We start from the raw sequence: 15,789 nt of genomic DNA on the forward strand, positions 1-15,789 counted from the left end.
GAAGTAAACAAATACACATGAATATAGTGTAGTTACCTCTATAAAAATACATGACTGATAAGAGCGCCGATTTAAAACGTTATCTCTGTTGACATTCATAACTAGAGATACTTTGTATATCACTGGAAAGAGCAGAAAAAGTACTTATAGACTGACTTTTGACAAAATTGGATATAGTGTCCTTTACCTCTGGATCACAGATGTTATATACATAAAAAGAAAACATCAAAAATGTGCCAAATGCATTTATTACTTTTGAAAAACACTATTAAATACATTTTTTATAAAATTAGGTTTAATAACATTGTAATTAAAGAAAAACAAATAATGTTTTTGTATTGTATAAAGAAATTATCTTTGTATAGTTCTACCTAAGGGTTCACTGGTTTTTGATTCGCCAACCTTTCCTGTAAATTTTATTTCATTAATTCTTACCATAGTATGTTCTGACCGTATAACTGAAACAAAAAAAATTAATACAATTTGTTAGTTTTCTGTCTGAAATAATTGTTATCAGCCATCTGTTTTAAAAGTGTTATAATGTATTAATTCTAAACACAAAATTTAGTTAATTAACATACGCATGTAACAATCATTTTCATCACACAAATGAAAATAATCAGAAGTTTGTATTATTTAGTATAATGAATTTATTAAGCAATTAAAATGTGTTCTTACATATACAAGGGGTGTTCAATAATTATATGACAAATTGATGTAGAGAAAAAACAGTTTATTTAATGACATTGAAACTTACACTACTTTTCATATAGTTTCCAGCAACATTTAGACATCTGTCCCATTGTTCTGTGAGCTTTCTGATTCCTGCAGCATAGACATCTTTACTTTTCTGTTTGAACCATTCGTGTACCACTTTTTTGACCATTTCATTGTCATCGAACTTCTTACTGCGTAAAAACTCTTTGAGCACGCCAAACAAATAAAAATCAGATGGAGTGAGGTGTGGGCTGCAAGGAGGACATGGCAACACCTCCCAACCTAACTTCTCAAGCATTTCTCTTCCATTCTCTAAGTGATGTGAGGGTGCGCATTGTCATGCAAGAGAATCGCACCTTTTGAGAAAGCGCCATGATGTTTTAGCCTTATCGCAGGTCTCACTTTCTATTGAAGCAATTTGGGAAATTTTTACTCACCTGTCTGCAAATAAGATCATTTATGCGATTCTGTAGCACAGTAATACAAAGTTCAATTGGTCTTCCAGCAAAAATCTAATCACTGAATGTTGCTCTTCCAGCATACATGTTTCAAGCATTTCTGACATTCTGAAATCAACAAAAGTGGTTAATGTTTAGAATAATTATGATCGAATAGCTGATTAAATGTGTTCTCAAGGTCAACTTGACCCTCAAGAAGTTTCATTGTCAATGAATGAACTGTTTTTCTCTACATCAATCTGTCTCGTTAATTACACTAGTCAACAAAATTTAATTTTTTTTTGTTAAATGAGTGAAAGGCTGATTGTTATAGTATTTTTTATGCTGTGATTTCATATATGTTAACAGATTTTTCTATCGGACTCAGTAATTTTGTAATTGAAATTTCTTTTGAAACAAAAAATGTATGGTCAACATAATATGACAAATACATTAGATTCATCTTGTATTTATCTAAAATTTATTTCTTTTGGATTTTCTGCTGTAATTTGCTGCAGGTAGATCCCTCTTTAGATTCCATCAGTAGTCGGTTAACATTTTTGGGTTCTTTTCTCTGATATCATGTTTCCATTGTAGATATCTCCTGGTGAATGTGTTCTCAATGTTCATCATTGACAGCGCCGAGATTGTTAGGGAAAAAATTCGAATGTACATGTAAGAAATGAATTTTGAGTGACATGTTACACCAAAGTTGTTCTTTGTAGTTTTGAAGGAGTTCACTCACAAGTTCTCTGTAGTTACTGGTCTTCTGGTTTCCAAGGAAATTGTTTACCACATTTTGAAATGCCCCAACCTACCAGTCATTCAAACATTCTTCAAACGCTGGATAACTCAGAGTTTTCTTATTTGTGATCCAACAAATATACCTTTTCCTTAATTTTAGTATTGGTTATATTACAAAATTTCTTTTTTAGAAACTGAAACTGCACCATTACGATCGATCCATTGCTTTAACAAATGTTTTGAATAAGCCTAGCATAATGTGTAGTGGTGGAAGATATCATTTTTCTGGTTTTACTAATGCCTGATTGACAACATTCTTTTCTTCTACAGTTAGTATCTCTCTCTTGGGTCACTGTTCTTTAATGTAATGGTTTTTCCTATCCCTGCTGTCCCACTTGCACAAAAAACAACAGTACTTATTGTATCCAAATTGCAGTTCAAGTAAAAGCGCTACTACATTCAGATCTCCACAAATATGCCATAAACAGTTCTCATACTGAATCCTGTTCAATACAAGTTTCCTATTTTCCAAAGAAATCTTCACGTGAACAGCACATGCTAATGGTACTGATGGATATTTATTTCCAATGTGAAGTAGAAAAGCCTTCAAACTAAGCTTTGACGAGTCAATAAAAAGCCATCGTTTGTCAGGATGGTGCATATGTCCCACAGCTTCCAGTAAAAACTCCACCATTACAGTATACTAAGTTTTCATACTGAGAAAAGAAATGTTCAAATTCTGACTGTCTGTGACGGAAAGCACTTACTTTAGTGTTTGGTTGTAAAAGATGCCATTCTTTGTCTTGATGCCAGTATTTTTGCTTGATTTTTTAATAAATTTAGATCATGAACCAGATCATTTAATTCTGACTGATTAATACAATGGGGTTCAGTATATCTATTTTCTAAAAAGTTTGGATCTCTTTCTTCATCTCCTGACAAGTCAGCACAAGATTCGATATTTTCATCTTCATCTAAGTTCATGTTTCTGATGGTACTGGAATTGGAAGCTCTTGGCTAAGTGGCACTGGCCGCATGACAGAGGGAACATAGAGGTATTAACAGTACGTCTAGTTTTAACTGTTATCCCAAATATCTTTATTACAAGTTATTGAATCTCATTTAACAAAATCATTGCTGATCTGTGTTACTGAACATCCCTTGTATAAAAAATTACCCAAAACAGAGTTAAATTTCATTAGTGATCAAATATTATATGAACTAGGTAGCAATGAAAAAACAAACTACACATACACGAAAGAAAAAAATTGAATTATAATTTTCTAAACATGAATACATAAAAAAAAAGTAAATAAAAACTACTTACAATTAATTCGCTGAAACTGTTTCCTTCTCTGTTTAACAAAACGTGTTTTTGTATGAGAAAGATCTTTTTCAATTATTGTCCCTTTTATACATACAAGACCTGATGGTAAAACAGGTCGACCTATTAGGCTAAAATCTTGTCCAGCAACCATCAAAACCTAATAAACAAAAACCAGTGACATCTTCAATACATTAAACAGAATTTTATAATACTGACATACGCCTAAAATGTAACCATGGTTTAATCTGTTAATAATAAATCTAACACTTTTAAAAAAAGACAGAATAATTATTACTTTCTCAAAATATTTGCTGTAAGTGCAACAAAGTGAATTTATCTTAAACAGAACAGGTCACTTAACTCTGTTTCTGAAATATTTTTAATGGAAAATCATAAAAGATAATGTAACAATAATTCTGCAAGCAAGTCCATATTTATTGCATCTGAAATGAGTAGTAGTATTTTTGCTTTTCATGTCACTAATATAACTGGTAAAAAAAAATCTGATGTGGACATCACATTTCTTACTTGTACGCCTACTAAATTACATACACATTTTTTTAAAATGAAAAGTACATAAAATTTTATTTCACTAATAACATGTGAATTTTTTTAAAATTGTTATTGAATTATTTATTATTATTATTATGCTTTTACGGCCAACATGGGACCACTTAAGTCAATTTTAGTTGGATCTTTTCTGAGAAAAGCGTGTTATTTTACTCTTTCGAGCTGCCCAGTATTTCTTCATCCGTTCAGATCTTGCTTTCTTTTCTTCATCTGTGAACACCCTCTTCGTTGTATTTTGTCGTTTGTCTGTCTTTTGTTTAAATCTAATGCTTTTATCTTTTAGCTTTGTAATTTTTCCAGTTTTATTCTGTAGGTCAGTCAGGGAAATTCCCAATTCTTTCATATCTTCTCTAATTTCTTTGATCCATCCTACTTCTAGCTTTTGGAACCAGAGCTTTTCAATGATATTTCTTCTTCTATTGAATTATTTATCATAAAGTTTTTTTACAACCAGAGATTAATAATTATTAATAAATCAATATATTTAAATTAAAAAAAAAGGAGATGAAATCTGATTTGAATCGATGTGTCTTCCCTCGTAATAACCAAATGTTTCATTAATTAAAATTTTATTTGGCTACCTCTGGAACAAATGAAAATAAGTACAACTTATGATACATCACTGAAAAGCTCTCAATAAGGGCTTATTACTGCAGTTAAGAAATAGTCTAAAATCCAAATTTTTTTGATTTTGGACACTTTTGATTCAGTCGATTGCAATCAAACGGGGTGGTGCACAACTATACATTACAACAATCCCAAATCTAAAATTTCAACATCCTATGGCTAAACGTTTTTGAGTTATGTGAGATACATATGTACGTACAGACACCATGCTAAAACTAATAAAAATGGACTCAGGGATGGTCAAAATGGATATTTCCGTTGAAATCTGAATACCTAAATTTTTTTGTAATCACAATACTTCCTTTACTTCATAAAAGGAAGTAAAAAAAAACCCATAATGGATCCATTTAAAATTCAGCAACTTCCTTTAAATTAAAATGATACAAAGACTTTTTGGGAAACAATGCACCCACTCTCAGTAATTAAAAAATTGGGTATTTGAAAAGAGTACAAAAAAAAAACATGTGGTTACTGTGCAGTCAGAAACTAGATTCAACCAAATTCATCAACTTCTTCAATACTAGTATCACTGAATACAGATAAAATAATTTACCTTTTCAAACTGAATTTCATCACTAGGTTGTGGAGGCCAGTGACCATGTATAATGATAATATCTTCTGCGGTGATTTTGAACTGTTTTCCAGCTACATGAATAACAGCAAACAATCTTCCTTCCTTCTTTTGTTCTATTTGAGAATTTACTAAAGCAATAGTTTCTGTAAACAAATGCAATATTATTTTTATATTACATACAATAAAATATTTATATTATTGTTTTACATAATAACTATGATACGATAAAAAATAATTATTTCTGCTAATTTAATAGTGTACTGTACAGTTAAGGAAAGTGATCTTAACATTGTTACAACAGGTTTAAGAATAAAATAGTCTCTATGTTGGGTAAAACATAAAGTCAAATGTTGAATATCTTCAGTTAACAAACAAACTGTATCAAACACTCACAGACTTATTGAAAGAATTATATAACATTATTCAATGATCAAAATATTGCTCAAGTGGAATAAGAAAACACTGATTGTATAACAAAGAGGGGGGGGGGAATGTTTTCTGTAAATCTGTTATTTTGTTTTATGAAAATGAATGAAGTGACATTTTTTATTTATAAAATATTTAACTGGTTTTTTGTTTATGAGAATGTTGTCATGTTCAAATTGCTAAAATTAAACAATATGTGTGTTTTTATTTAATTTGGCCAAATTTCATTACACAGTGGTAGAAAAAAGTATCTTTGCTTTCATCTGGAAATTCCAGGTTAAAGTCCTGAATAGGGATGCCATTTTTAACGTGCTATAGAATACATTTCATCTATCAGAAACTCTTATTGGGCATCAGTCTGTTATGATATAAATAATTAAACTGTTACATTAAACAGCAGTAAACAGACTTGTCGCTAACATATAATAACTAATCATAATATGATTTTTTATAAATCTGATATGATCTCAGCAAGCAGTATTTAATAATAAAATTCAAGAAGGTAAATGAATTTTAATCATAAATAATTAAGTCTTAACTAAAAACAAGACTAATCTATAAAAATAAAATACTCATAATATGTAGTAATAAATACACACTGTACAAGCTAATCATAATGAAAAAAAAAAAAAATACTGCCATGTTCAACGTACAATGAAAATCTGGTGATGAATTTATTAATAAGTTATTCAATAATAAATATAGAACGTCATCAAATGTTAAAAAACATTCAACTACTTATTATTCTAAAATTAATCCTTTACATGCGTCAAGTACACCATACCTCCAAGCACAGCTGCTTCCCTGAGTTCCATTTCTTATTTAAACATTATTTTGTTTCCACAACATATGTCGGCCATCATCTATTTGAAAATTATTTTTAAAAAAATAAGTGTAGTTGTAATTTTTTAGAAACGTTTATGAAAAATTAAAGATCTATGTTAATGTTTGCAGCTACAAACAAACAGCATTCAAAAATATAAGTTCCCAACATTTTTCTTTACTTTATTTATATACATTAAAAATCAGAAGTATTGCAATTCAATAATTTTCATACCATTTGAAACTATAAGGTATTTGTTACAATGACGTATAACTGTTTTAAGATTTATAAAAGAATTTCATATTTTCCTAAATATTGTTTGTTTTCAGCAGAAATCTGAATGGTTTCATTATTAATGCACCAGTTATCAAAAATCTACAACTTGTAAACCATTTTAAAAAAAGTCTGCTAAGTTTTTCTAATTCTTCGTCAGGAAAATGAGTTGTAATTTCAATAGTACACAAGAAGTATTTTACACATTTCCAGAAAATAAATAAAATATTAAAATAATATAGTAAATTTATGTTATTTCAATATTGTAATTGGCCCTCCTTATTTCATCACAATCATCAAAGTCCATCCATCATATACAGAGATAAATCAACAGTATACAAGTCAACATCAAGTAGAAGACAAAGTATTTGTTTTTTTATTAATAATTAAAAGCCATTTTAATTAAAAATAATAACTGTAAAAAATAAACACATATAGCTAAGTTCAACGCGAGAATGAAAGGCTATATATTTCAAATTAATCTATAATAAGAAATAAGTTTGAAAAATCTTCTATAATTTTTAGATTAATGAATTTATTGCTGTGTAAACAATACTTTATTATTTCTATTGTATAACAAATAATTCCTTGTTTTGTTTATATGAAGGTAACACAATAAATCACACATTCATTATTCTTAAAAAGTAATGAAATTATGCTTTACATCAGTAGGCAGTCAAGTGTTTGATAAATATTTCAAGAAAGAATTTATTATCAAACAAAATGAATCGCACAAGAGAATGTGTGAAACCTTAATTTTTAATGTAATGCATTCTCTTTTTCTTAATTAAAATCTATTACTTTTTTAGCCCATTAACTGGTCAAAAATATGTGTTTTTTTTTCAACTCATATATATTGAAAAGTGTACTTTTTATACAACAAATAAATATTCATGTTAAGACAAAAAATACAGGAGATGTAGCTCTCTTGTCGTGTAACAATATTGCCGACTGTGTTGAATGAACTGATTCAATTGTTCTTTGTGATTTAACTGTCAAATCTTTATTTTTGCACATATACATTTGAAAAGATGACTGTGCATTTAAAAGAGAGGGTTATTTGTAATTGCAGGAAAAAAATAGAGGAGATATGAAGCGTTAAACAGATGTATGTATCGTACGACACATATGAGCTGACAATCCACAGCAAAGAGGCTAAAAAATCCACAGCAAAGGAGAAAAAAAACAACAGATTACTCATTTTATAATTAATAAAATACTTATGTTTGGTCAGATTCCATTACAATCAACAATGATGTATGGAATAATACATCTCCCATCTATAATTTTTCAAAAAGATAATTTACCTTTAGTAAACAATCTGTCATCTTCTGTGTTATTTTTAATTATTTCCTGATGTTCTGGCATAACATTCTGATTTGACAAGAAGCGACTAGCGACTGAACAATTGAGTGCTGGAACAAAAAATGAAATAACAAAAATGGAGAAAATATTATTAGGTTATATGTATAAGTCACAGTTAAAATCAGAATTTTAAAACCATTGTTAAGATGATGGCAATTGAAAATGTTATTTTCCTACTGACCACTAGGGCATTCTAGCATCTTTGGTTGCTTTGTCAGTCCGGTCTCCACTCATTGCGTTAACATGTCTCACATGAATTTATTCGTTCATAACAAATCTTTATTGCATTTTCAATTATTACAATAATACTGTGTTGTTTAGATACAAATCAAATTTAATTACAAAGTGTGCACATTGTAATTTATCTAAACCCTTACAATGACAATCATCAGACAATATAATGTATTCATTTAAGTCGAACATGGTTGCAGTTTGCTATTATTCAACTATTATTTACTACTTCAAACATTTTTAACAATTGCAATCCTGGAATTATTCAAGGAAGGTTGTTAACATTTTTGGTCCTTCAAGCCAGACCAAATGTGAAATCTAAGAGACTAATAGTGCATTGTGTTAATTTGTGTGCATGGGAGCATTAGAGCGACATAGTTAGATGTCAAGGTTATGTGCCAGCATTTTAATCGATGTGGCAATACTGGGCTAGAATTCGGCAACATTCCATGCGTTTTCTTCTATCAACATACCAGTGAACTTACATCATTAACTGATAGTCATAACACAACATCATTTATTATTTATTACAATTCAATTCATTTTTCTTAAGGAGTACTGTAAGATTGATTATTGCAATTAAAATTAAGATTCTGTAAGCTATGTATGGTATAAAAGTTGGAGGATGATGATAAGCTGTTGGAGAAAATTTGATAGAAATTGGTTAAGTAGTAAGCTAGGAAGGAATTGTAAGATTTTGTGAGGTAAGGATGATGCAAAATGAATAATATTTATATCTATATAGATATATATATATATATATATGGTATAGAGGAACGTGGAAATGAAGTACTGATGAAACACTCAGCATGTGAAAAACATTTTTCTAATAACACCCTTCCGCGATAAAGATGGCAGGTTTGTTGTTTCATTACCTCAGAAATTACATGACATTGAACTTGGTAATTCTTTTGCAAATGCTAAAAGTAAATTTCTATCTTTAGAACATAAGTTAAAATATAACTTTAGTTTTAAGGATAATTATCCCACCTTTATAAAGGAGTACTTAGATTTGAGTCATATGTCTACACTTAACTCAGATGATTTGTTAGTTAGTAAGTCAAATGTATTTTATTTACCTCATCATGCAGTATTTAAACCATCCAGTTCGATAACTAAAATTTGGGTTGTTTTTGATGGTTCAGCAAAACTACAAATGGTATATCTCTTAATGATATATTATTAGTTGGACCTACTGTTCAACAAGATTTATTTACTATTATGCTCAGATTTAGAATTCATAATTACATCATCACTTCAGACGTAACCAAAATGTGCAGACGAGTGTTAGTCAAACCTGATAATTCTAACTTACAACGAATTCTATGGCATGATTTGCCAAAACAAGAGTTAAAACATTTTGAATTAAGAACTATTATGTATAGTACAGATAGTAATACCTATTTAACCACTGCATTTCTTATCCAAATTGCAAATGAAAATGAACACAATCCACTTGCATGCAGGGCAGTAAGAAATGACTTTTATGTTGATCTTATTTTGTGATCAGATGATCTTAAAGAAATTATTCAATTAAAATTAGACATCTATCAACTATTAGAACAATATAGCTTTCCCCTTCACAAATGGTTTTCAAACAAGGAAACTGCCTAATCACTCAATGCCGATTCTTGTGTTTATTTAAATAAAGGTCATAACGTATGTACTTTAAGAATTTTATTGAATGACAATTCAGGTACACTACTTTATGAAGTCAATTATACATATAATCCCAAACATCATGCTAAAAGAAATATTCTTTCTGTAATTGCAGGCATTTATGAACTTTAGGTCTAACTGGTCCCATTGAATTTTCATATAAACATTTTATGAAGCAATTACGGCAATTCAAGACTAATTGGGATGAAACATTACCTGACACATTATTTCAATGGTTGGATTTGCACAATAAACTAAATTCGATTGGTTTAATAAATATAAATTGGTCTACTGAACCAAACAATAGTAGTAGTGTTTAGTCATTTCAAATTCATGGATTTGCTGACACATCTATGAAAGGCCATGGCTGTTGCATATATGCACAAATTTTATTTGTAAATCGTGAAATTTCAACCAATCCACTTTGTTCTAAATTAAGAGTTGCTCCTCTGAAACAAATTTCTTTGCCTAAGCTTGAGCTTTGTGGTTGCTTACTTCTTACCCATTTCCTTAAATAAGGTAATAATTTCTTCATTAAATATAAATATTGATGAAATTCATTTATGTTCAGATTCCACTACAGCCTTACATTGGATTCATGAGCAGTCTTCTAAGTGGAAAATCTTTGTTGGCAGTAGGGTTTCTGAAATACAGCAAAACACTTTGATAATGCGGCAAAGTGGGGGCAGATAACATTCCGCATTATCTTACAATAACAAGCATCCTCTTATCTTGCACCCTGATGCAAAATTACAAGATTAATCACTGCTAGTGAAAACCTATGCCTTTTGCACTCTGGTGTCCAGTTAACACATCATTCTCTTCATCAAAAATATTGGATTATCAATGTGAAGGCAGTTATTCATTCCATCATTCAAAAATGTTTAAGATACTTTCTATTTAATACTAAAAATAAGGTTCAACAGCTTGGTCAGTTACCTCCTTCTTTAGTCACTCCATCCAAACCATTTTCTTGTTGCGCCATGGATTATGGTAGTCTGATTGATTCGTCATGGCAGGCAGAAATCTACAACTTTAACCAAATTCTACATCACACTTTTTCTCCACTTAGCTACTTAAGCTATTCACTTGTTAGTCTCTGATTTTACATCAGAACCATTCATAGCTGCCTTCAGACTGTTTATTTCTCATAGAGACCTCCTTCTCAAATGTTCTCTGATAATGGATTCAATCTTTGTTGTGCCAAAAACATTCTTCATGAGTTATTCAAACTCTTCAACTCTAAAAACTTCAAGTCAAATGTTCAATTGTTTTCACCTTCTCAAGGTATATAATGGTCATTCATTCCTGCATCTTCATTTCAATTTGGTGGTTTGTGGGTCACACAATTCTTAATTTTGAAGAATTGTATACAATATTAACTCAAATTGAAGGCTGCTTGAATTCTTGATCTATGTTTGCGATTTCTGCTGATACTAATAAAGATCCAGAACCGCTTTCACACAGTCACTTCCTTGTAGGTTCTCCTGCTGCTACAATTCCTGATCCTAACTTCACAGAAATCCCTCTCAATCGTTTGGGTAGATGGCAATTATTATAAAGATTCATTTGATCAATTTGGATAAGGTGATCTAAGGATCATTTACAACAATGCAACAAATGGCATTTTCTCATCCGAAATCTTTCTGTAGGTGACCTAGTTTTACTCAGCAATGAAAATACTTCAACTCTGTTTTGGAAGCATAAAATTGTGACTCCTACACACGTAGGTCTCGATGATTTAGTTAGGGTTGTGGACATTCGAACATCCAATTGATTACTTCATAGGCCTGTACATAAATTATGCTTACTACTGTTGTCTGACAAACTGGTCTCTGTATCATGTATGTTCCATGGTTTATTTTTCATTTATTTAATATTTTTGAATATTTGTCGCCTTAAGTTTGTTATTTAAGTTTTAACTTATATAAGTTTATGAAATCAATGTTTATGTACATGTGTTATTTGCATGTAACATTAACTATATGCTTTCAGTGTATTCTTTTGTGTGGCCTCTATAAAATTTCCGATTTTGTTAGCCAGTTATGTTAAGTCACAGTTAGAATCAGAATTGTAAAACCTTTGTTAAGATTATGGCAACTGAAAGTGTTAGTTTTCCTATTGACCACAAGGGTGTTCTAGCCTCTTTGGTCGCTTTCTCAGTCAAGTCTTTCTACTCATTACATTAAGATGTCTCACATGAATTTATTCATTCATAACAAATCTCTATTGTGTTTTCAATTATTATAATAGTGTTGTGAACAACACAACACGTGTTGTATAATAATAATCAAGCCTAAACCTTTTAAGCCGATCAAGTTTAAGCCTTTTCTATAAGTGTGCATTCTGTAATTTATCTAAACACTTTCAACGGCTATCATCAGACAATATTTTGTATTCATTTAAGTCAATAAACACTGTTGCAGTTTGCTTATCATTCAAAATACCTCAAACATTCTTAACAATTGCAAATCTTGAATGATTCAAGGAAGGTTGTTAACAATATGAACAAAAGAGGTTAGTACTAATATAAATTAGAGATTTCTACAGAAGAAAGACCTTTAAGAAATGAAAAACCATACATAGGCATAATTTAAAAATATGTAAAGAAGGTAATTCTTTGGCAAGAATATTAATAATATGATAAAAGTTTAACTTAAAATAAATTCAGAAAGTTGTTCAAATCAAGGATTAATTTCAAAAATATTTGATTTTAGTTAGTAATCAGTAGTTGTTGATCTAGACAAATTAGCCCTGATTATTTTATAAACATTCTGATAACAATATGATACTGTACCTATAATACAAAGCAGTATCTAAATCTACTTTTGCAGTAAATCACACTTTTACGGCATTATTAGTCTTGCATCGTCATAAATCATTACTTCTTTAATCAATATTATAAGTAGCATACTACATGGAATTAACAGTGTTTTAAATATATATGATTTTAATAAAGCTTAGTGTGGTAGATCTTTCTGTTAATCATAATAATTTAGGTTTTATGAATGCACTACAATTAATTATATGTATACAGGAGTTAATTTTATTTATGCTAAGTTGTGTTGTATTTCAATACTTTTGTGATTTATAATGGTTCTCTCTAATAGAAAGAAAAATGGGATAGGAACTATATTACAGTAATTGAGAGAATGTGTTTACAATTTACGCTAGTACTTTGAAGAGGAAAAGCCTAATGGTGAACCAGTAATTTTAACTTCAAATTAAATGTATTTGCCATCAGTAAAAAGTACAACTAATGAATTTTTCAGCTGGTGTCCAGTTTGAAGATATAATAATCTAAAGTTGTTTACAGTTCTGTAACTAATATAGATTATACTCCCTAACTGCATACTGGGTGAAAAATTCTTTAGCTTTATTCAATCAGGCAAAGGAAATCAGCAACAAATTGTCACAATTTCAGCATAAACGAACAATATAATATCAGAATGAATATTAAAACCAATTTGGTACTTGTTAAATGGTTATTCTTGTAGCAAACATATAACAAACATAAAATTAACACAACTAGCATTTAACGAAAAAGTACCCCTGTATCTCCTTCAAATAAATAAATAAATCTTTATTCCAATTGTTCATAATACATTACATAGATCATGTTAATATAAGATAAATTACTAATATAAAAACAAATTAAACAAAAAATAAATGTATTTGGCCTTTTTCTTTTGCTTAATGATTTTACATAAGCTCTGAAAGCTTGTACATGAAATATGGAAATGGAATTTTGTAGTACATAAAAAAATCCATGCCTGACTGGGATTCAAGCCCAGGACCACTGGATTAATTATTTAAATACATGAAATAATTTTAAAGTAAATACATTAGATATAAAAAAAATTAAAATAAAATAATTTACAACTCAGAAGCCACTATTGAAAATTATTTTGAGCATACATTTACATACATGTACATGATGCAAATAAAGCAAGTTGTTTTTGTTTTATTTAAAATTAGAATTGGGTAATTCTGAGCAAATACTTGATCAACTTCAATTTTGTTCATACTTCAATATACCATAGTAGATATGCCTAGGGTCAGGAAAACACAGGATCTAAATGTTGGGACAGATTTGGATAGCAGGTGACCCAAGCAAGGTCAAAGTTTGCTCTGCATTTTCAGTACTCTAGTCAATTAACCATCAGTTTTATGAGTAATAACAACCTGTTCTGTGAAGAGAATAATAAATTGCCAAGGAAGCATGGCATACTTACACCATCATATAGGACGCTTGACCAAATTTATGTTTAAACATAAATACAGCCACTAGAGAGAGACTAAACTACATGTTCTGTGCTATTAGTAATGTATACGATGGATTTACATCTTCTTAACCTTAAGAAGAGCATCTTCCACTATCTTCAATGGCTTACTCAGTTGTGACTCGATTATTAAGGTTAGTTTATGGTTTATTACTATCTCTACAAAACTTAAGAGAGAGACTAAACTACATGTTCTGTGCTATTAGTAATGTATACGATGGATTTACATCTTCTTAACCTTAAGAAGAGCATCTTCCACTATCTTCAATGGCTTACTCAGTTGTGACTCGATTATTAAGGTTAGTTTATGGTTTATTACTATCTCTACAAAACTTAAGCCTAATCTCTCTCCACCAAACTGATTGATAATTGACTACTGATAACATGCTGCAAACTTCCCACTGTCCAAACATTTAGATCTTTACGTTTCCTGATCCTAACCATATCTACAGTGGTATATTAAAATATGAAAAAGAATTGAAAGTAATCAAGTAGCGATTCGTAATTACCTAGTACTGTTTAAAAATACATCCAATAGAATAATATTGTTCATATAAAAGAAAACTTTCAATTGCACTTTATTGGTGGAGAGATTTTAAGAATAGTTTGGAATTTATTAAAATGGCAAAAATAGCATAAGGCCCTTTCTTGAAAGGCAAAATATTGCATTTTGTTATACTACAATATTCCATTGGCTTGTTTGGTAAAGGTGGATATTGGCACTATTGAAGAATAAAGTGATCAGTCCTTTTAGCAAAGATTGCACATTCATAAAAAAACAAAGATTAGTTACAAATTTAATTTTCTAAATATAGGTTTACACGATACGTCTGACTTATGGGCGTCATATAATGATCCGATAGCACATTTTTGTAACTTAAAAACTCGTTCAGACTTTATGAAGTGCACAAGAAATGACATTATACTTAAGAATATATGAAGGCATAATAAATATTTAATAATGATGACAACCTTAGCGTTTTAATTAGGCGCTTACGAGCAAAACGTATAGTCAATTCATAACCACGGTGTGTTTATAAAAATGATATGTATAACATTGTTATAAAAACGTATACATTAATTTATCTTCGTGTGAAAATGTTTTCACTTTTTCATTGCACACAAAATAAAAACGCTCAACAACTTTCATACAACATAATCTGCTAAATTAATTCAACACAGAATGTTCAGTTAACCCGATTTACGTATGTTGAAGTAGATATTAAAAACACTTGAGTCTATTTGCTACATTCGTTCACTCTATATACTAGCACACAACGTTAAAATAAGTAACATAAAAGCAATAATTCTATATGAAGAAAATACTGACGTTTGATAACTTGATTTATTCCTGCAGAACTAAACACTCCTAACACTGATTTACAAACATTTTTATCAATATTTCTTAAAAATAAAGATGCCATCTCTAATAAGGTTACGTTCAGATTATCGGTAACAATTGAATACTTTTCCCCTGAAGAATGCGCTACAAACAAAACTACTGTGCTGTTTCAATTAATTATATATGAACCTATCTTCTTCATAGAAAGCATAATTACATCAATAATGAAATGAAGCAAAGGGGGACGAATAAAAAGTAAAAATTATTAATATTCATAGTTAGTACACAAATAACATTTTAATGATTTTTGTTTCCTTTCGTCAAAAAATGTTTTCTCAAAAACAGTTTCTTTTAATTTTTTCCAAATTTCAATTGTTACCGGCAGTTGTGG

At 29.7% G+C, this 15,789-nt stretch overlaps 1 protein-coding gene across 1 annotated transcript; it reads right to left on the minus strand.

Annotated features, from left to right (window-relative positions):
* Positions 1–232: 232 nt before the first annotated feature.
* mRpL21 (mitochondrial ribosomal protein L21) lies at positions 233–15,545 on the minus strand. The gene is made up of 5 exons (XM_075358078.1): positions 15,387–15,545; positions 7,826–7,933; positions 4,976–5,139; positions 3,226–3,382; positions 233–458 (listed from the first exon to the last, which is right to left on the minus strand). Exons 1-5 carry the CDS (start codon positions 15,478–15,480, stop codon positions 352–354), a joined length of 630 nt encoding a protein of 209 aa, XP_075214193.1. The 5' UTR covers positions 15,481–15,545; the 3' UTR covers positions 233–351.
* Between the last annotated feature and the right edge of the window lie 244 nt (positions 15,546–15,789).

Source organism: Lycorma delicatula, chromosome 2, assembly GCF_047948215.1.
Source record: "Lycorma delicatula isolate Av1 chromosome 2, ASM4794821v1, whole genome shotgun sequence".
NCBI lineage: Eukaryota > Metazoa > Arthropoda > Insecta > Hemiptera > Fulgoridae > Lycorma > Lycorma delicatula.